The 22,405-nt window shown below is 39.6% G+C and overlaps 1 protein-coding gene across 3 annotated transcripts; it reads left to right on the plus strand.

The window, feature by feature from the left end:
- Nucleotides 1-6: 6 nt before the first annotated feature.
- On the plus strand, nt 7-20,826 carry KCNA3 (potassium voltage-gated channel subfamily A member 3). 3 transcript variants are annotated; one of them, XM_029945967.1, is made up of 3 exons: nt 7-3,217; nt 6,595-6,722; nt 15,134-20,826. In XM_029945967.1, exon 1 carries the CDS (start codon nt 36-38, stop codon nt 1,620-1,622), a length of 1,587 nt encoding a protein of 528 aa, XP_029801827.1. In that variant the 5' UTR covers nt 7-35; the 3' UTR covers nt 1,623-3,217; nt 6,595-6,722; nt 15,134-20,826. The 3 variants fall into 3 exon arrangements, with proteins under 3 accessions (XP_029801827.1, XP_029801828.1, XP_029801825.1); XM_029945968.1 differs by lacking the exon at nt 6,595-6,722 and having other exon boundaries at nt 7-3,234; XM_029945965.1 differs by lacking the exon at nt 6,595-6,722.
- The last annotated feature ends 1,579 nt before the right edge of the window (nt 20,827-22,405 follow it).

Here is a 22,405-nt window from a genome sequence, read left to right on the forward strand (position 1 = left end):
CCGAGCCCGCCGCAGGCCCCGCGCTGCCGCCCGACATGACGGTGGTGCCCGGGGACCACCTGCTGGAGCCGGAGGCGGCCGACGGCGGCGGGGGCCCGCCGCAGGGTGGCTGCGGCGGCGGCGGCGGCGGCGGCTGCGACCGCGACCGCTACGAGCCGCTGCCGCCCGCGCTGCCGGTCGCCGGCGAGCAGGACTGCTGCGGGGAGCGCGTGGTGATCAACATCTCCGGGCTGCGCTTCGAGACGCAGCTCAAGACCCTCTGCCAGTTCCCGGAGACGCTGCTGGGCGACCCCAAGCGGCGCATGAGGTACTTCGACCCGCTCCGCAACGAGTACTTCTTCGACCGCAACCGGCCCAGCTTCGACGCCATCCTCTACTACTACCAGTCGGGCGGCCGCATCCGCCGGCCCGTCAACGTGCCCATCGACATCTTCTCCGAGGAGATCCGCTTCTACCAGCTGGGCGAGGAGGCCATGGAGAAGTTCCGCGAGGACGAGGGCTTCCTGCGGGAGGAGGAGCGACCCCTGCCCCGCCACGACTTCCAGCGCCAGGTGTGGCTGCTCTTCGAGTACCCGGAGAGCTCCGGGCCGGCGCGGGGCATCGCCATCGTGTCCGTGCTCGTCATCCTCATCTCCATTGTCATCTTCTGCCTGGAGACGCTGCCCGAGTTCCGCGACGAGAAGGACTACCCCGCCGCGTCGTCGCAGGAGCAGTTCGAGGCGGCAGGCAACAGCACGTCGGGGGCCCCCGCCGGGGCCTCCAGCTTCTCGGATCCTTTCTTCGTTGTGGAGACCCTGTGCATCATCTGGTTCTCCTTTGAGCTGCTGGTGCGGTTCTTCGCTTGCCCAAGCAAAGCCACCTTCTCTCGAAACATCATGAACCTGATAGACATCGTGGCCATCATCCCTTATTTCATCACACTGGGCACCGAGCTGGCGGAGCGACAGGGCAATGGACAGCAAGCCATGTCCCTGGCCATCCTGAGGGTCATCCGGCTGGTGCGCGTCTTCCGCATCTTCAAGCTCTCCCGGCACTCCAAGGGGCTGCAGATCCTGGGCCAGACGCTGAAGGCTTCCATGCGGGAGCTGGGGCTGCTTATCTTCTTCCTCTTTATCGGGGTCATCCTCTTCTCCAGCGCGGTCTACTTTGCCGAGGCAGACGACCCCACTTCAGGGTTTAGCAGTATCCCGGATGCCTTCTGGTGGGCAGTGGTAACCATGACAACAGTCGGTTACGGGGACATGCACCCGGTGACCATAGGGGGCAAGATCGTGGGGTCGCTCTGTGCCATCGCTGGTGTCTTGACCATTGCTTTGCCGGTCCCTGTGATTGTTTCCAACTTCAATTACTTCTATCACCGGGAGACAGAAGGGGAAGAGCAAGCCCAGTACATGCACGTGGGAAGTTGCCAGCCCCTCTCATCTTCCGCCGAGGAGCTCCGAAAAGCAAGAAGTAACTCGACTCTGAGTAAGTCGGAGTATATGGTGATCGAAGAGGGGGGCATGAACCATAGCGCTTTCCCCCAGACCCCTTTCAAAACGGGCAACTCCACTGCCACCTGCACCACGAACAATAATCCCAACTCCTGTGTCAACATCAAAAAGATATTTACTGATGTTTAATATATGATACAAGTGACATGCTGTGCTCAGTATTGTGTGGAACGTGCCCCCTTGGTCTGCGTATGCCCTTGTTTTATACATTTCCAGACCATTCATCAAGGAAAGGACATGAAGAAGTGAAAAGCACACTTCATTTTCCCTCTCCCTAATGCTTCATACTGAAACAGGTGTCTCTTTTGCAAGTGGGCTGCATTCTCTCAGCTCTCCATTGTTTTCGGCCCTTCTCTCTAATATTGCAAAGAACAAACTTACTTTAGACTTGGTTTCTAGTACACACCCTCTAAAAAACAAACAACAAAAAAAAAGCAGCTTTACATCCTGGGAGAAAATGAAATGAAATAACAGAGTAACCGCTTAACCTCAGAATCAAAAGACACTTGTTTCTTTACTAAGTAAAGCCAGCACGTACTTAAAGGATGCTTCAGTTTGATGGACTGTTTAACATTATTGAACATTTAGATCACTTGCCCACGCTGTGGATATGTGGATGAGAAGTCTAATTAGAAAAATAACCCACCGTCAGTTTATTTGGTTTTTGACTGGAATTTCCATTCGAAGCCCCTCCCGGAATTTTAAAGATATCTACAACTTTGAACAAAGGGAAATGCCTGAGATGTCCCGATCTGACTAATCAGTTGAAACTCTTTGGGGCTTGTTAAGCATTTCGAAAGGGATAGACTAACAGATTCCTCCAAAGTTCTGTGTGTGTGTGTGTGTGTTCCAAGCAACGTCTACCAAAGTGTAGAAACAGATGTTTTCAGTGCTGCTGAGAGAAACAAACAAAATTCCTAATGCGTCTGCGAGATAAGCTTCTACAGTATCACAAGAAGATTAAAGTGGCAGACACTCCTTCCAGCGGAAGTTACTAATTCGGACCTGACTGATGCAGTTCCCATAGCAACCCATGTTTCCTGGGAAACCCGAAAAAGGTTGTCATGGCATCTCTTGCTCTGTAGCCCCACCCCCTAGCCCCTGCTGTTTCCACAGTAACCTTTCCAAATGGTTCCTACTTAACAGGATTTCATAAGGAAAACCACTATTTGAATAAACCGCACAAAGAAAGTTAAGTCTGAGAATCTGAGGGTGGTGCAGTGAATCACAGAATGCATTATTTTTTTACTGCAGAAAATCATTGATATCATCTCATAATGACTGGATCAAGAAGGAAAATACTGCCTTTGGAATGTTAGATATACACACAAAAAGGCATGGTTTGAATTAAATGCCAATAATGAGGCAATAGTTTGAAAAGATACTGTTTTCTTCCTCCAAGAAGTTTCAAGCCAACAAATGAAATTTAGGAGCAAATGTAAAAGTGTTCTGTACATACACATATGAAAGATCCAATCAGTTTACCTGAAACCTAACTGCAAGGGACCTTGAGACTTAAAAGAAAACTTCCAAATCCCACAACAGCATTTGAAAAGCTAAGAAAAAAAAAAAACCTTTAAAAATATAAAGGATGCACATTTTTTAACTGAGGGAATTGCAGACAATCAATTTAAAAAAAGAGGGATGGGAAGTAACCAAATCTTGGGGAAATACCTGCAAGTTTCAGCCATACACCAGGGGTGTCAGAAGATACACAGAATCAGGTGAGCACTGTGCAAGGGTAAGTGATAGCTCTCCCTCTTTGGACAGGGAACCTGGGAAATGCTGTTCCTATTTAGATTGCTGTGACTTGCACACCCAATAGTTTCATATTAATTACATGCAAGTGCCTTTTAAAGATCAGTTACAACGTCTTTAACATTTGGTTTCCGTTTTGTTAACTGTCCTTTGGTTTCTGTTGTTTGTGGCAAAAGGTGTCAGTGGGGAGGCCATTGCTCTTTAGAATAACCTTCACCCAAACTGAACTGAAAATGATTTCCTTCCCTCTACTACCCTCTTAGCTTCTGAACAACCTGTTTCCCCTTAAAAAAGGATGAAAGGCAGAACTTGCTGCTGTTAGATTTTTGGCCCAACTTTAACCTACACCATTAGTAGTACACAGCCGTACATCTCTTTTCAACAGAAGTGGTTAAGGTTACGGTAAGAGTAACACATGTGTTTAGTGTACTTTAACAAACTCATTTTATTTTATAAACATCATATGTGTTGTGTTATATGTTGTCCGCAATTATACATTGTCCGTGATTGTTTTTTTTTTATATTGATAGGGTATAACTACCTATCCTATCCTAGAGTAAATTAGAGTAACCCTGAGTCAAAAACTCATAAAATATTTTCAGGTAATCAGAAGCCTACTTATTTTATTGTTTGTGTATTTAAGACAGTGAAAAAGAATGATGAAGAAGAGGAAGGAAAAGTCAAAAAAATAATAGAGGCAGGAAAACTATATACCTGTTCATTGCTTGATCTGTATGTGCATGAAAATAGGACTCCTTTATGTAGTTTCCTTTGCTACTTGTTAGAGTTACTTTTACCAGATCTGCCTTTTGATCAAATTCTTGGTAGTCTTAATGGTATTCTTTCTGTGACCCGTTTTGGTGGTAATCTGTTAGACACACTATAGTAATAACGTAAGAACGTTTCTGTTCTTAGAAGATCTTGAGATGAAGAACAAGTGCAGTGACCCTTTATTCATGTTTTATTCAGAAGATATAGAAACCTTGCTTCATTCTATGAGTAAATTATGGTTGTACTATAATTTTTAGAATTGTATGGTTATTAGTAGCAATATGAAGAAGACCTTTCTCTTCAATCTAGAGAAATATGTCTTTTTGAGTCATAACTTTGACGTAGTATAATTGCGTTCTAATCACCAAACTAAAAGTTCCTTATATAGGTTCTGTATTTTGACAAAGTTTTAGATACTAGTGCCTCACACAAAATGTAGCAGTTTCTATGTATTCAGTACATATTTGATGAGTGAATGAGTCTAATTTTATATTAATGTTATTTTCAGGTTTCTAATTAAGTGGTTTAAAGCATAAGCTCTGCAGTCAGAATACCAGGGTTTGAATCCTGACTCTGCTGTGTGACACTGAGCTAATTACTTAACCTCTCTGTGCCTCAGTTTCCTTATTTGTAAACTGAGGATAAGAAATAGTACCTCGTAGAACTGTGAATATTAAATGTTGATACAGGCATAATACTTAGAAAAAAATAATTGCACGGTATGCAGCAGAGATTTTGCCAAGAGATTACATTATTATTGTGATCGTTGCTTATAAGCATTGTATAATTACTACTGAGCTTTGTGAATGATATGACATACATAAATAATCAATGTCTTTCTATTGACTTTCTGTGTAACAATAGTAATTACCATTTAATTACCATGTCCTGGACATTCTCAGCCCTGCAAGGTAAGTGGTATTCACCCCACTTTAGGAGGAGAAAAAATACACCTGGGGGGCTCAGTCGGTTGAGCATCCGACATCAGCTTAGGTCATGATCTCACGGTTCAGGAGTTAAGCCCCGGGTCGGGCTTTGTGCTGACAGCTCAGAGTCTGGAGCCTGTTTCAGATTCTGTGTCTCCCTATCTCTCTGCCCCTCCCCCACTCATGCTCTGTCTCTCTCTGTCTCAAAAATAAATAAACATTAAAAAATTATTTTAAAAAAAGGAGGGGAACAACTAGATGGTTCTGGTTAAGTGATTTCCCAAAGGCTTCCCAGCTAGCAAGAAACCCAGCTATGATTTAAAGCCAGATCCTTCTGGGCCAAACCCATGTTCCTTTTATTGGGTGACTTAAGAGAGACTGAGAAAATAAATTTCTTCTGCTTTTAGGTTCAGCCCATGTTACTAATTAATGAATTCCTGTAAAGAGTACACACCCAGAAACCTATTTTGTGCAGTATATTGAAAATTAACCCTTTCCTAATCATCAGATACTTTTAACCATAGGGATCAGGTATAAGGTATTTAAATTGAACAAAGAGATTAACTTTTCTAGTACTAAAAGATGATTTTCTTATATTATTGATTTGTCTGGATTTAATATTATACTTCGAAAGTATGATTAGTCATAGTAGTGATACCTGCTAGAGCAATAGATATTTTTTAGTTTTAAGATTAATTTTCTATTTTCATGTGTTTTAATCTACAATCAATATTCTTACACAAATTGTTATTTTTTTTCCATCTCCTTATATTTTGCCTAGGTTACTGAAGAACCATACCAGCAAATAGTGTAAATATTTTGACTCCCTCTTATTAAAAAGGGAGAAATCAATTAGAACAAAAGGATTGATAGCACAAGGAGATTGCCAGCTCACTGAAATTTGTGGCATGATTGCCTCACCCAATAAGTCCACGCACCTTTAAGAGCATCTGTGCTCAAAGAAACAATAGAATGTAATTTTGGCCCACATAATAGCTGTAGCCCCTTCTGTAAGGTCCTACATCATTTAGAAAATGAAAATGGACAGTGACTTGGGCTTACAGCAAAATGCAAATGAGTCTAAGTTCACACACATCAGTCAGCTTTGCCAAACCACAGGCTTCTCTGCTGAGCTCAACGCACATCTCAGATGTTGGAAAGTACACATATGTCTGTGTGTACAAAAGATGCATGAGAGGGGGTGTGGCTGGATCAGGGCACATCCATCAACACCCTGGGAAGAATGTACATACCCTACAGCTGGCGAATCCACAGATGAAGATGACAGCATTGCTATTTCTTTCTTTTATGATGCTTTTAAGCTGATCTTATACCAAATTTTAGTGCCCACCAACTCTAATAACAAGCAGCTGCACATAAGAGGAAGTGTTCTATCAGTTCTTTCTGAATTTTGAAATAAAATTTCTGGGATTGAAATTTTAAATGCAGAGTATGAGGAAATTTAAAGTTATAGTTTGTTTACCTGAAACTGGTGATTTACCTCTTTGGCACAAAATATACTCAAGCAACTACTTTAGTGATTGTATCTAAATTCAATATATAAAATACCAATCGTCCATTCCTTTGAGAACCATAACTATAACTTAATGACTTCTATACGTTTAAAATTTCAACGTTTTCTACAGTAGTTCCAAGTCCTTCCCACCTCTCAGCAGTGAATAGAAGTCATAACCCCTCCCACTAAGAAATGCAAAGAAGAGCATTCCGCCCCCCACCCCAGTCTGAAGACTTATGGAAACACTGTGAGATAAAGGTGAGGAACACGAGAATGGGACAGAGGATATTTAGGGATTACATTTTAAGGTAGGGCTTTTCTTTCTGGTTTTTGTTTTTTTCACCTTTTAAATGAAGGAGCATAAGACTATTGCTTTGGTGCTACTGATTTACTGTACTTTGTTTTATATCTACGAATGAAGTCACTTGTTTTGTGTACCTTGCAGGGAGTGCTTGAAAACCTTTGAGAGAGGGCAAATCAGAAAAGGCAGGAAGAAGGGAGGGGAAGCCATGCAGAGCCCAAACCCTGTGCTATCATGACTCAGCTAACCTGCTGCCAGAAGATGGCCATTGCTCTAGAGTAACAGTCTCTATACACTCACATCCACCTTGCAAATTTTGTTTAACTGATTCAGAAAGGTTAGGATGTTTTCAAATATTTGTCTTCGTCTTCAGTGATGCTGTGAACTAATTTTGTCTTCAGAATTGTAAAGAAAAAACATTTTACAGAGAAAATGTTTTTATGGTTTTCCTCTCCCCTCCCCCCTTTTTTGTACTAGGTGTGCTTTTTGTTACTTTGCAAATTTTGCACCATAAACTAGCCAATACATTAAAGAGGGGATCTGGAAAAGAGGCTCCATCATTTTCTTGGAAGCCATTTTATTATTGTTGCAACCTAAATCATGCCGAGTAGGAGCTCTAACCTGCAGAGTAAATCCTGGGATCCTGGTTGTGAGAAAGAGAGCACTTAAATGCACGAAAAATGGTGTTTCATCACAGCTGAAAAACGTTATGAATAAATATGTGCACGCAGGGCTCTGACTGCAGATACTGGGCTCATGCCCCCAGCATGGAGGTGAAGAATGGAGAGGAGCTTTTTTTTTTCAGTGAGTCCCCAACCGCACCCTTCCCCCTTCCATCAGAGCACAAAGGCTCTTGGGAATCTCTTTTGAGATTCCCCTTAACTTTTTATTTATTTATTTTTTTAATGTTTTATTTATTTTTGATAGAAACAGAGCATGAGAGGGTAAGGGGCAGAGAGAGAAGGAGACACAGAACCAGAAGCAGGCTCCAGGCTCTGAGCTAGCTGTCAGCACAGAGCCCGACGCGGGGCTCGAACCCACGAACCAACGTGAGATCTGACCTGAGCCGAAATCGGAGGCTTAACTGACTGAGCCACCCAGGCGCCCCTCCCATTAACTTTTTAGAACGAAAGTTAACATTGCACTTGTGTGTTACATGTCAGCACTGCTATTTAACTGGGTTTTTGTCAAGTTTATTTTAAACTCCTGTTCTTTATGGAAATTCTCTCTGAATCCTAAGGTTCTTATTTTTATACATTTAAACATGTTCCTTAAATTAAAACATATGATTTCATTTGGAAGAGAATGCAGTGAGGGCAATTTGTTACACACACACACACCTCTCACCTGTGATTTTCTATCCTAAGATATATATTCACTTTCTGTCCCAAGATCTAAACAATATAAAATTGGTGAATATCCAAAATGCTGGTTTTCATTCACATTGACAAAGCATTTTTATTTTTTAATAGCCTTGCTTAAAAGGCAGCTTGATTGCCTAGCATTCTCAATGTGTTTATTAATGTAATAATAGATTCATATAAGTAGTAAATACATTCACTCTATCACTAAATTTAGGCATTTCACTTCCTAAATACCCCTAAAAGAATCTACTTTTCTACGTCACAGTAACCACCACTTTAATCCACCCTGCTCTCCTCTCCGTCCTGGGTAAGCTCCGAGGCCTCCTAACCGGCCTCCTTACATTTCCTGTGGCCGGGCCGGCCCTTTCTCCACCTGGTGGCCAGAAGAATCCTTTTGAGACTCAAATTCGATTCCATTACCTGCCCCTACTTAGAATTCTTTGAGGGTCTTTTCCTTGTTTTTAGGATAGAGACCCAAAGGCTTAACATAACTTTCATGGCCACACATGATCTCTCTCCTGATCTTCATCCACTTAAGGGATTAGCTCCCTGTCCCCCTTAATCTCTGAGGATCTTCGCAGATGTTCCCACTGCTAGCCCTCTCCTCACTTTATTAACTTCTGTGGTAACTTCAGTACTCCTTCCAAGTTATCTCTCATGACTCTGGTTTTATCAGTTCCCCCTTTATGGTACCATTTCATCAAATTTAAGGTGCCTTGAATTATAAGAACCACCATTATTCTAGGTGTCATTAAAAAAGAAAAGACTGACAATTATGAGGGAAAGTACCAGTGACTTTTAAGGTACATCCTGATTTCACAGGTTCTCAAATCTGAAGAAGTGTGTCTTAGAATGAATTGAATACAGTCTTTGTTCTTGACATAGCTGTCATTTTATATTTCTCTGTGTTACATGATTAATCTGTCTCTTCTATGAGAGCAGGGACTGTATCACTCTTTGTTCATCGTGGGATCCCTTGCCATTCACTCCCAAATCTGCTCCAAACACATTCACCCCTGTCACTTCTGAAAGTGTGCTTTTCAAGGTCATTGGTGACCTCTGATAGCTAAACCCTGTTGTCGTGTCTCAGTGCTTGTTTCCTCTGACACATCAGAAGCACTTGACGCTGGAATACTTCCTGCCTCCTGTGAAGAATTCCTTCCTTTGACTTTAGGACCTGGCACTCTGTACTTTCTTACTACCTCTCCAGCCTCTCCTTCTCAGTCCCTTTTGCTGGTTCTTTCTCATCTCCCCTGAGTCTTAGTGTGTGAGAGCCACACCGGCCACAGATTAGTCCTTAGGCTTCTTTTCTCTCCATATTCAGTCGTCTTCTCATAGCTTTAGACTATCTCTATGTGAATTTCTCTCTCCCACCTGGACCGCTCCCCTGAACTTCAGATTGAATTTCCGCCTATCTACTTGACATCTTTACTTGGACATCTAATAGATATCTCAAACTTAATGTGTCCAAAACTGAGCTCCCCTTTCCTCCCCTACCCTCACCACCAGATGCTTCTCTCGCCCCTTTCCCCCTCTCTATTACTACAACTCCAATTTTCCAGTTATTCAAGCTAAAAAACTCCTTGGAAAAAACTCCTAGATTCCTCTTTTTCTGTCATACCTCTTGTCCAGGCTATGGGCAATTTTGTCGGCTCCGCTCTTAAAATGCCTCCAGAGTCTTATTTCTGCAACCACCTCTCCTAAACCATCATTATCAATCACTTGGATTATTTTTAAGTTTATTCATTTATTATTTCTGAGAGGGGGAGAGAGCACAAGCAGGGGGATGGGCAGAGAGGGAGGGAGACACAGAATCCAAAGCAGGCTCCAGGCTCTGCACTGACAGAGCCCAATGCAGGGCTCGAACTCACTAACTACATGATCATGACCAGAGCTGAACTCGGACGCTTAACTGACTGAGCCACCCCGAAGCCCCTCTCCTGGATTTTTAGAGTACCCTCCAGACTGTAACCCACCCTTCATCCTTTCCCTTGCTGGAGTCTATTCTCAATATAGCAGAGAGAGAACCTTTTAAAACATTTGTCAGGTCACGTCACTTTGTGGCAGAACTCCTATCTGGCTCTCCATTTCCCGCAGACCACACACACTGAAGCCCTCGCATGGCCGGTGAGGCTCTACCTTTTCTACCTCGCCTTACCCTTTACCCTCCGCGCCTCATTTCTGACTCCTCTCCCGTTTGAGCTTCTGCAGCAGCTGGGTCGGCCTACTCGCTCTTCCTCAGACACGCCAGGCACGCTCTCCCTCAGGCCTCTGGACCCGCTGTTCCACTGCCTGGAGTGCTCTCACATCTGACCTCTGCATGGCTGGCTCTATCACCTCTGTAGCTGTCACTGTCACTGTCTCAGGGAAGCCTTCCCCAGCCATTCTGTTTAAACTGCAGCCGCGCACCACCCCTCCAGCACTCTCTCCCTGCGCCTTTCTCTGCCTTATATATTTTCTCCTCTAACATATTCGATAGTTTACTTACTTTTTGTTTATTGTACATCTTTGTTTCCCTTCCATGAGCATGAATGATTTCTGTCTGTTCATGGCTACTATATCTCCCCCAAGATCTGGAATATTACCTGAAATAAAGTTGGTGCTTAATTAATCTTTATTCAAGGAAGGGCTGAGAGGAAGGAAGTTCCAATCTGAGTGTTTTTAAATTATAAGCAAAATTTTCATGTTGTGTATCTGCACTTCAGTATCACTGTGAGGCTTATCCTCCTCATCATGCTCTTTTGTTTTTTTGTTTTTTTAACATTTATTTTTGAGAGACACGGACAGACAGACAGAACACGCAGAATACGAGCAGGGAAAGGACAGAGAGAGAAGGAGACGGAGAGGCTCTGAGCTGTCAGCACAGAGTCCTCACACGGCTTTTAACTCACGAACTGCAACATCATGATCCGAGCTGAAGTCAGACACTTAACCACTGAGCCACCCAGGCGCCTCCTCACCATGCTCTTTTGGATAGAATTTCTAAAAATTGGTAGAAGGCTTCCATTTGGTAAATCATGCGCCAGCAGGTTTTACCCACAAAGTACTACCCAATTATGGGAGTGGAATTCCTTAACATAAATAATTTAAATATAACATTATAAGAGATATCACTCTTAATCACCATGGCTACCCGGAGTTGGAATGCTTCACAGAGATTGTGGTTCCTACCCTAGCTGCTAATAAAATGCTGTTCATAAGTGATACTCAGTACATATTGTTGACTGATTGGCTTACATAGTACAGCAAAAATCAGAACACATAAGTGATATCTATAGGAGCTTACCTATCTAGCCTACATCCTAAGAGACTTTTCTATCAGTTCAGTCTTGCTTTCAGTTTATGGTGAGTCTTAAAATACCTATGGGGTTTTCATTACTCTGGAAGCTGACTGAATAAGGCATTAGATATGTCATCAGTGAATCACCTTGAGGAATTACATTACTGTAGATGTGACCTTACTGAATACAATAATTTCTTTTACAAAATAATTTTTGATGTAATTGTCAAGTTATACGGTAGGATCACAAAAATCGGCTATTTTTGTAAAGGGACTTTTTCATATATGAAAGACAAGATGGGGACATCGAATCCAACAGCAGTAAGAGCAGATTTTCAGAGTGACTTTTATACTGGCACGACATAGGTCATTTCTACATAAAATAGGCGAGAGGCCCCAGTGGTATATGTTGGTACTGGGAAGTTCTTAAAAGCTTTGAAAAACCAACGTGTGTAGTATGGAATTCCTGAGTCTAAATTAAAGCCTTGCTGTAAAGGAGCACTGCCAAGTTTAGGTAATAGCTTTGCCGGATTTTAGGTAATCTTGTGACAGAGGCATTTTCCCTGTGCAGTAGGAAATGGGGATTCTTCAGATATGAATAGAAGGAACTTTTTCCACACTGCTTCTGAATTTTCTCTTTCCCTGCATTTCTCAGGCACACCCGACCACCGCCTAACTCAGTGTTGCCTCTGTACATCTAAGCGCAACAATTTCCTCCCTAAACATGTCACTAAATGAAAGAAAACTGACGTATATGCTTCAGATGACATATGTAGACCAACAGAGAAGATAGAAACTCTGTTTGCCTCCCACCACTTCATATAATTAAGCTCACAAAGGACAGAGATCATTTCTTTTCTGAGGGCACATTGTCAGGACTTCTTAAAGGAATGACACAACATAGAGGTTTGAAATGAGTGATTGTCATTTTTTATCTTTTGTTCTTTTTCTGGTTTGGGGTAAAGAATTATAATATTGTTGTTGTTGTTGTTTTCTACATATATTTAACCCAATATGGGTTTTTAACTGCTATTAAAAGCTGGCATGGCCAAGGTGTTAGAAATTATAAGAGGCAGCCTCACTTATCATTACATTTTATATTCACGTCATGTATGACTACAGGACAAAAAAATTTCAGGTATTCACCAAAAGATTGCCTCTGTAAGAAATTATAATAAAAAGTATGTTAAACAAGAGTGACTCTATCTTGGATTTCAAAATTTAGTGGGTGAAAAACCCACAAACAAAAATCATTTCTCCAGGGAAGAACTGAGTTTGAATTGCTTTACACCTATATTCTATAAATCTTTCACCTGCAACCATTATAACTTATTTCTAAAGATCAATTTGCTTTACTAGACTACAATGTGATTTAAGGATATTTATTATTATTAGATCTAAATATTGCTCAAAGCAGCAGTGATTACACCTCACAGCTCATTTTCCCATGACTTTCCAGATTTTTGACAAAGCTGATATCTTTAAAATTTTTTTCTAATGTTTATTTTTGAGAGAGAGAGAGAGAGAGAGAGAGAGAGAGAATGCACAAGCAGAGGAGGGACAAAGAGGGACAGAGAGACACAGAATCTGAAGCAGGCTTCAGGCTCTGAGCTGTCAGCACAGAGCCAGATGCAGGGCTCAAACTCATGAACCGTGAGACCATAACCTAAGCCAAAGTCAGATGCTTAACCAACTGAGCCACCCAGGTGCCGCATCAAAGCTCATGTCTTAACACATTAACAACTCTAATGACTGAGTTAAAACTTATTTTGCTTGCCAAGAGTACATAATTTCCAAGAGGCCAATCAGAGAATATGCATAATTGAACAAGAAAATTTTCTAGTCCTTGGGCTACATCATTACATTTGGTTGGCAGAATTTATGGACCTTGTTGGTGTGCAGCCAACTCTAAGTTATTTAATGGATGTCAAAGTATAGACTCATAAAAACAAAGTTCCCATAAAAACGGATGATTGTAACCCTTTCCTCATGAAATACAAATTAGTAAGGCTAGCCATTAGGTAAGTTGAGTTTCTGTACCTCTTTTGTTTAGTCTGTGGTGGAGATTTAATTATTTTTTCACAAGCTTGATAATTATAGACATTTGACTGTTATCCTCTTTTCTTGCTTCTTATGTTAGATCATTTATTTGGTCAAATATCATCAATTAAAGGTCACCATGTTCTGTTATACTTCCTTTCCCTGTTTTTGTAGAGTTGATTTTGATACTTAAGTCAGTGTTCATTCTTCTAAACCCTGAAGGGCTTAGCCACTAGTGTAAACATTATGATTACCATCCAAATATCACTTTGATTTCTTGTTTCTGTCAAATTGCAACTCCTTCCACACCTACAGTCTATTAGGATTCCGCTATCCCATACTTATTTAATTGTCCCAAGGGCCTTGAGGCAGCTACTGACACGAGGTTAAAAAAAAAAAAAAAAAAAAAAAAAGCTGAACCTCTGGTAGAAAAAGGATGTAATAGGAGCAAGACAAGAACAGCTTAATAGAACCATCTCAAGATAAGGAAAGCTACAGTAGCATTGAGCGGAAGTTAGGCACTTAGGAAATGAGATGGATGCCAGATCATTCATGTTACTTGTAATTTCTTGTACTTGGTAATCATTACTTGCTGTAATTTTTAAACTCTCATAATGAAAATTAAGAATACTGTGATGCAAGAGTATACTCTTGCTGTTTGGTGAAAGATTAGTGTTAAGAAGTTCCATCTTTCAGGAAGATGATCAAGTATAATCCAGCCCAATAAGGAAAACCTTTCACTAACTGATTGCCAAGTATGCAGTTGGCATATAACATTAGGTTTGTGAGTTGATGATTCTTCCACAAAAAGCACATTGAAGTTCCAGATCACCACTGGTAGGCATTTGTCACTGGATTTCAGGTACCTGCTAAAACCAGGAGTACATCTGAGAAACCATCCTCTCCTTCCCGTCCTCCCTCTGCTACTCCCACTCCTCCCCCCCACCCCCACTCCCTTTCCATAACACTTATCTGAGCATGGGATTTCCATTCACGTTAAAAGAGTTCTCATCTTAGGTTACAGCAGTGGGATGTACAGCCAGGAAAGAAACCAGCCCTTGGAAATACATTGAGAAAATTAATACATATCTTTTTCTAAAACAAAACAAAACAAAAAAACAGGCACCCAGAACTTTCAGATGGTTGTAAAGGTGAAGATAAATTTTTATGTTCAAAAAGCAAGCAATCACATTGTTTTGAACTACATTTGGAAGTGGGTATTAATAAGGACAAAAAGGGGGTGAAAGGGTTAAGTATCCTACTCTTGAACTCATGATTTTGGCTCAGGTCATGACCTCATGGTCGTGAGATCAAGCCCGCCACCGCCCCTGCATTGGGCTCTGAGCTGGGCATGGAGCCTCTTTAAGATTCTCTCTCTCCCTCTGTCTCTGTCTCATAAATAAACAAATACATAAATAAGTAAAGAAAAATAAAGACAAAAGTTCATAATTTCAGCATACTCTGAAACTTGTTCTAATTTATAAAATAAGAGCCTTTGGTGTGTGGTTCATAAGTTTGGAAAGTTGAACTTTCCAAGTTTCAGTTGGTTGAACTTTTCAGGGTACCAGTAAAAAACCCCAAAGTTTTGAAAAGTATACTGAATAAACTATTTTATACTATTATAAAGTCAGTAAGTTTTAAAAAACCATCTACAGTAAATTACTGTGCTTACTCTGTCCAACAGATACCTGAAGAGTCCCACATAGAGAACTGTAGAGCCGCACGGACCAGTAGGATGCTCATTTTTAAACTGCCTACATCAAGAACACTGTGTTGGTTCTGTCTCTTATGGGTAGTGATCTGTCTGCCAGCGCATATTTTTGTTTCAGTTGACATTAAACAACACGTCTCTGATAAATGCTTTATATAAAAGAAACTGCTCTAAAGCTGGAGAATTCTCTTCAAATTGTATGCAATATTAAAGGTAGTGATAAAGAGATGAAGAAGGACATTCAAAACTATTAAGGGATCATTTCAACCTTTTGACATTTGGATAAATTGAATCACTCAAAAACTAGTCAGTACTGCTGATAAAGAAAACCTAAAGTTTTGTGTCCAACATGCCAACTGGTACTGTTTTCTTCCTTCAGTTAATCACTGGACTGTTGAATCATGAGATCTAGTAATGTTGTCTTCTGCGTTCTGGCTTATTTGTGAAGGCGTGTTTTGTACCAAAGGCTCTCCTACATAGATTGGCTCATTTACACGTAAATAAGTGAAATATACACTGTGCCCAGATGAATGGTATTCAAGACAGACTGGCCTAAAAGAAATGTGCCTTGCTTGATTAAACATCCTTTTATTTTTTTGATTCATAATGATAGATTTGCAAATTAGTCTTGTAGGTAGGTTTTAGTGGAGCATAAATTTAAAAATATATTAGTGCTTATGTTTAAGTTGTCTATTTTCACTACAGTTTTAATATTTGGTTATAGTTTTTCAGCAGTTCATATATATTACAATCATTTCACTTAGTTTTCCTACGATGTTTGGTGTGGTGAGACAAAGCACATTCTTAAAGATATATTATAATAGTTCATCTAATGTTTATAGAATTTCCTTCAAAATTGTATCTGTAAAAGGTTTCTTGACTCATTTTCTATTTTTATAATTTATTCCTTTAGAAATGGAACTTTTTTCAATAAAATAAGCAAAAGTTTTAGTTGGAAAAGAGATTTAGGAGGTCATGAAGATGATTTCCCATTTGGGGACATTTCACTTCTGTGCCATTATTAATGTATTTACTGTGACATTTCAGCAGAATGGTAGCTATTTGTATATTATTTAATAAGCCTTATGGAAAGTCAAACTGTGAACATTCGGTATAACGAAGACTTTTTTTCACTTTCATATTTTATTTTTGAAACCTACCTGAACAAATGCGCAAATAACCAATTTCCTGTTATTCAGATGCATAATGACGCTGTTATGAGTGCTGGTAGAACTTTAATTACCATCAAAATATTTCAGTAGCAAAGCCAAGGTTATAATGCTTTTTGATGCCATGTAAAAGGAAATACAGGTGATGCGTTTTATTGTTAATATATAAGAATCAGGAACTGAAACAATCTTATACCTGTTAGCAGCAACAGATGGGTAGGAGATAAAATCCTGGTAATTTTCTTTGAGGCAATGTCTACAATGAATTTTGCACAATCTGGTGATAATTCTTCTGTGGTCAAAATTCTGAGACCAGATAACTCTAGGAAAAGGTGAAGTATCTCAGATTTAAGCTATGTGAACCTCCCGACCCAATGATTTGTAACTGAAGTGAAAACATAGCCCAAGCCGCCACCATGTTTTTGTTCCTTTAGCAAAAAGGAGTAGTAGAGGCACTGGCCCAGAGAATTGTCCATCCATCCTCTCCACCTAATACTCATAACAGATGTTCACAGACTTGTCAGCGGTAAAGTAATTCACATCAGTTATTGGGATGATTGAAACAAACCAATTAAATGTCCGATAAGGGGTCTTAGACATTCGGATATTTTAGTAAGGATTGGTAGGCATTACAAAAATAGACACAACACTACCTTCAGCAAACGCCAATGACACCAATGACACAACTTCAAGTATTATGTATACTTAATATCATATCTGCATTATTATTACAGGCCATAGTTTCAAATAAAGACACAACCTGGACTTTGAGATAAAAGCACAGAATAGCACCCGAGGAGTAAACTGTCATATGCAATATGGTTCACCAAACGTGTAGTAAAAATACAGTTTTGATCTAGAAATCATGAGACCAGAGTCCTTACCCACTGTCTACCTGTAGGACCCTAGATAAGTCACTTACCATTGCTACGCTACAGGTTCCTAAATTGCACAGTGGTTGTGCTGGGTTAAATAATCCCCAAAGCCCTTTCCCAACCCCCCCGCCCCCATTCTCATTTATACACATTTGAAAAGGCTTTGAAGGATACTTAAAGTGCTCAGATTTTTCTTATGCATCTCTGAAGGAAAGAGTAAACTGAAGTAAGATTTAAACCTTTAAAGTGTCATAAGTATACCATTCTTCAAATTGATTGTGAGAAGAGGAAATAGGATTTTTTTTCTCCTCTAAGAATTGTCCCTGGCCTATAATGGGATCATGAAAATGTAGAAAACCCACTATGCAGAATGGAAACAGATTAACAACATACCTGGAAAGGAAGGGGAGGTGACGTGTTCAATATAATTAGAAGTTAATGTGATTTGAAATTGCATATGAAATGCTAAAAACAGTTCCACTCCACATTATAATCCTGGACTAGAAAGTGGGAAAAGGTTGGAGGAATGGGAATGTTTGCCTTATGATCGCTTGAATTTTTTTTTTTTTTTTTTTTTGCACAAGAAGCAGTTTGGTAGAGCTTAGGCAGGTGTCTTTGCTTTAGTGCCGGCTCTGCTAATGGTTCATGTGCCCTAGGAAAGTCCCTTTGACTTCCCTGAGCCCCCGTTTCTGTATCTGTGCAATGAAGACTTCAAATTTAGTAATCTATATGTTCCTTTCCATCTTTGAAAATTCCAGAATATTCTGAAATACACGTACATGTTACTCCTCAGCAGGCACGAAGATCCCACAGATCTCTGTTCATGTGACTGAACAGACTGCAAATCAAAACATTCCTATTTCTAATGACCTCCGCAAGATATTAAAAAATGTGACTTTTAACTTGGACCATGGCTTAACTATTATGACTTAGCATTTCATCCTTGAATGTTGGGTTAGTTAAGCAAAATTTCTGGCAAGTAAACCTTCTGTTTAAATCTTCATAGCTTAATAAACACTTAGCAAACCAGAATTAAATACATTATGCCTGCCAATGAACTGTAGCTGATTGCAAGGTGCGTTTTCGTCACATTAAAAAGGTAATGCCGCTTTGGTCCCAGAATTCAAATGACTTTAATTTGAAATAATGTTCACAAAATTTTGTAAACTTCTGTGAATACAAAAGAGGCCTGGTGGAGCCATATTCTAATTAATTTTGCTCAGGAGTGAGAAACAAAATTCAGGGATAATCCAAACGCTTCTGTTTGGCTTTTGTGGACAGTTGGAAAAAGAAGGGTTATAGCTTTTGTACAACATAGGTAAGAGATAATTATACCCATTGAAAACCAAGAGTATATTCTGGTTGCTGGTTTTATGGTAGAAAGAGATTAGGATAGAAAGATGCTAAAATATGGACACTAGGGAAATTGTTAAAATGATAGCGGTCCATTTGAATAATCCAGAAATATTTTGTCATAACGAGATTATTTGTCCAGAGGTTTAGTCTTATATCCTTCCATTCAGAAAAGGGGGCAGTTTTTAAAGGCCTCTATCACAATAGGAAATGTATATTTTGACTAGCCGAGCAACTCACTAAAACATTTAATCTGATCATTTGTGGTCTTGCGAATCTGAATTTTCACTTTAGGTGTAATTGAGTCTCTTACATATTCGTGTTAGTGATATTTGTGAAGAGTAATTTCATCCATTTTTTTAAATAAAGTTGATGAAATTTGCTCAATGGTGATTCTAGCAAATCGTGTTAATATTGTATCTTGCAACAATTTGTGAACTGACCGTACAGAAACAAACCATAGTAGTATCTCTTCTGGTAAATTGTATCCATGGTGTGATCTCTTAATGCTGGGTTTGGGGTGGGAAGGTTAAGTATTTAGTTTCCTTAAAACTAATTGTCAAAGTGTTTTTAAAACTGTATGATTATAAACCAAATAGGAATATCCTCTTCTTTTTTTCAGTGTAGACCATTTTGGAACTACCCCATAAAATGGTATAATTTCGGGTAAAAAGTTCCTATATGTGTGGACAGGGGAAAGCAAACAGTGTATATCATTCTTCCATGTAGTATGTTACATGTAACAATAATAATCCATTTCTGAAATCGTGTACACATAGTAACTATGCAGATATCCAAATACGATTTTTTCATAGCAATGTCTAATACTTGTTGATCACACACTTTACAAAGATCATTCACATATTATTTAATCTTTCAAATATCCGTATGAAGTAATAATACCATCTGAAGTTTAGAGACTAAACAACCAGTGGAAAGGTCAAGTGACTGTCCAAGACCGTATGGCCAGCAAATGGCTCCAAATCTAAATTTCTTTACACCGTTCTCCTTCTGTCATGTTATTTTGCCATTATCTTTAAAACTTTAACTAAAATCTAATTCTACATGATATGTTGGGAGATCTCAGAGTTGGGGAACAAGACATTTTTTGCTATTCCTGGACCTTTTTAGATACTTCCAAAAGATAGTCCTCCTACACGGAGATAGCCAGGCATTTTCCATCTAGAACATAATTAAGTCGACAAACCCTGACCATAAGCACCAAATCCATGTGATGTCCTAATGTTAGATGGAAATTCCCTAGCATTCTAATTTCCTTTTTTAAAAAATCTACCATAATAACTGATTTCTGAACACTTAAAAGAAGCAATAACCCAAGAAATGACAAATGTTCTGATTCAGAGAAAACATACCGTCAGGCCAACGACTGTAACCAATTTTCAGCCCATTGTCTTTCGTCACATGTGTTCCGTAATTAGCAGAGATCAGAGAAGGGGGAGTGGATAGAAAAACTGTCTTCATTTTAAGAAAACTCCTTATTTATAACTATTCAAAAAGAATTAGTTACCAAATATTAGATTACAGGATTAGTACTATTTGGCCATACTTCAAATACATGGTAAGGTTTATCCCCATATTTAAAAGGTAGGTAATTTCCCCAATAAAATTAAAATCTGATGACTGCTCAGTTTGAATATGGAGAAGATTTCATGTGTTAATTCATGACATAATACAACATTTTAATTCTTTTTTTAAACAACAGAGAGGCACTGTTCACTGCTTTCCCTTGTAAGTCATCTGTGATAATTCTGTACTTTTACTCACTAGCAATGCAATGTTACTGTACACACTTAAGTGGAACAAATGCTATATTATATCAGAATTAAAATTTTTCTAACCTTAAGTTTAGTTCTCTTTATCAAACAGATAAGTCAAACGAGTTTTATTTTGTATGGAATGAAATAATAATTGTTCTCATATAATGGCATAATAGCAAATAATGGAATTCTGAATAAAATGTAAAATCAAAAATTTTTTTCTATATTCACCTTCTTTTGACGTTGAATTGTGTTAACTTATCACTTATTAATGTAAAGTTTAAGTAAGTTTTTATGCCGTGTTCTTGGATGTTCTTGTCATAATATATTCGAGCCTTCTGTTAAGTAAATACAGTAAGTATCTGTGAGTTGATTATGTGATATTTTTATCTGATCCATTTTTTAAAATGTGTCATTGGGCTTAAAGTGTTTTCATGGCAAATGTTATGTGCATAGTTCAATAAAATACCCCCCCCAAATCCTGTTACTCATATTACTAGTTCCAAATTCTTTCTTTTCTCTATCTGCCTTTTCTCGGTTTGGTTTTGCAAAACAGGAAACATCAAAACCGCAGCTATTGTCAACAGCTTAAGTATCACCTTTTTCAGACTGTCCTGTGTCTTCCCACATGACTTGGCAAGTCCCTTGGATGCCAACATTGCCTAGGTTTCTTCCATTGCTCCCTCTCTTACATTGTCGAGGGCCCAGAAGAATCCCAAGGAAGAAAAAATTCATTTGCAATAAGTCTGTACCTTTATACATGGTGTCAGTTATATGAGAAAATTTAAGCAAAGCATATGTATGAAGGTAGATACAAAGGTGCCCCTGCTCTCAGAGAGCTTATAGTCTAATAGGGGATGTAGAGACATATTTCTGAGCTTGTACATTAGGATTCTCATCATCAGACCCAGAAGAGCCAAGTATTAAATAAGGAAATTTTGTTTTCCATATGTATTCTCCATTATGTCCAGTATTTTTTTTGGTGCCACGACAGACTATAATTTCTACTAATCAGCCCGTACATACCCATTGTTCTTATTTTGTGCTTAGCAATGTGGATCCTAATTCTTTTTCCTAATGGCAGCTAGTTACCCAAATGTGTTTGTGCTTTTGGAATATCAACACATGCTCCATCACCAAAACAGCGGCACTCTTGTTTCCATCTGGAATTTTACTTTGTCTAAAAAGGAAAAAAAAAAAAAGGCAGATTTAGGTTGCCTTACACATGTAGTAACTAAAAGAAAACATATTTTTCTAAGCCTTTGGTCGATAGAAGAAATACCTGTTTTTAAGCTTCCTGGTCATGCATTTTTGGTGGTAGACTCAATGTGCCATAATTTATATTTCGTGTTAAGGAACTAAATCTTTAAGTCCTTTGTGAACATTTACAGAGTGAATTAAGAGATGCAGGATTACAAATATCCTCTTAGAACCATGCCTTCCAGGGCACCTGGGTGGCTTAGTCTGTTAAGTGGCCGTCTTCAGCTCAGGTCATGATCTCGTAGTCTGTGAGTTCGAGACCCACGTTGGGCTCTGTGCTGACAGCTCAGAGCCTGGAGCCTGCTTCAGATTCTGTGACTCCCTCTCTCTCTGCACCTCTCCCACTTGCTCTCTCACTCTCTCTCTCTCAAAAATAAACATTAAAAAGAAATAGAGCCATGCCTTCCTGCTGGAGTCCAGCTCCTGCAGGTCCAGGGTTCTCCCCAAGGATGACGGTGCAGGCCAAAAAGAGAGTGAGAGAGCCTTGCATTTCATTCTGGTCACCAGACAGGCCCCTCTGCCCATTTGGAAGGTGTCTCCACCTTATCTGGTTCTCAAGGTTTATTTATGGCAAAAGGTACAAGGACAAGAAAGAGCAGTAAATGATTTCCCATAGATAAGTTTTACAATTTTAGCCACAGGCACTCATGGTGTCGTAGGTATTTTTACAAAACCTCAGATCTAGCCTCAGGGAAGCGACCTTTAACCAAGAGGCAAACAGCATTGTTTAGTAAAGGTCAGTTTTTTTATGAGTAACGGTCCTAAGGCTGTTTACAACTCTAAGAGAAAGTTCCCAGAAAAACAGGTTCT

This window comes from Suricata suricatta, chromosome 8 (genome assembly GCF_006229205.1).
Source record: "Suricata suricatta isolate VVHF042 chromosome 8, meerkat_22Aug2017_6uvM2_HiC, whole genome shotgun sequence".
Lineage (NCBI taxonomy): Eukaryota > Metazoa > Chordata > Mammalia > Carnivora > Herpestidae > Suricata > Suricata suricatta.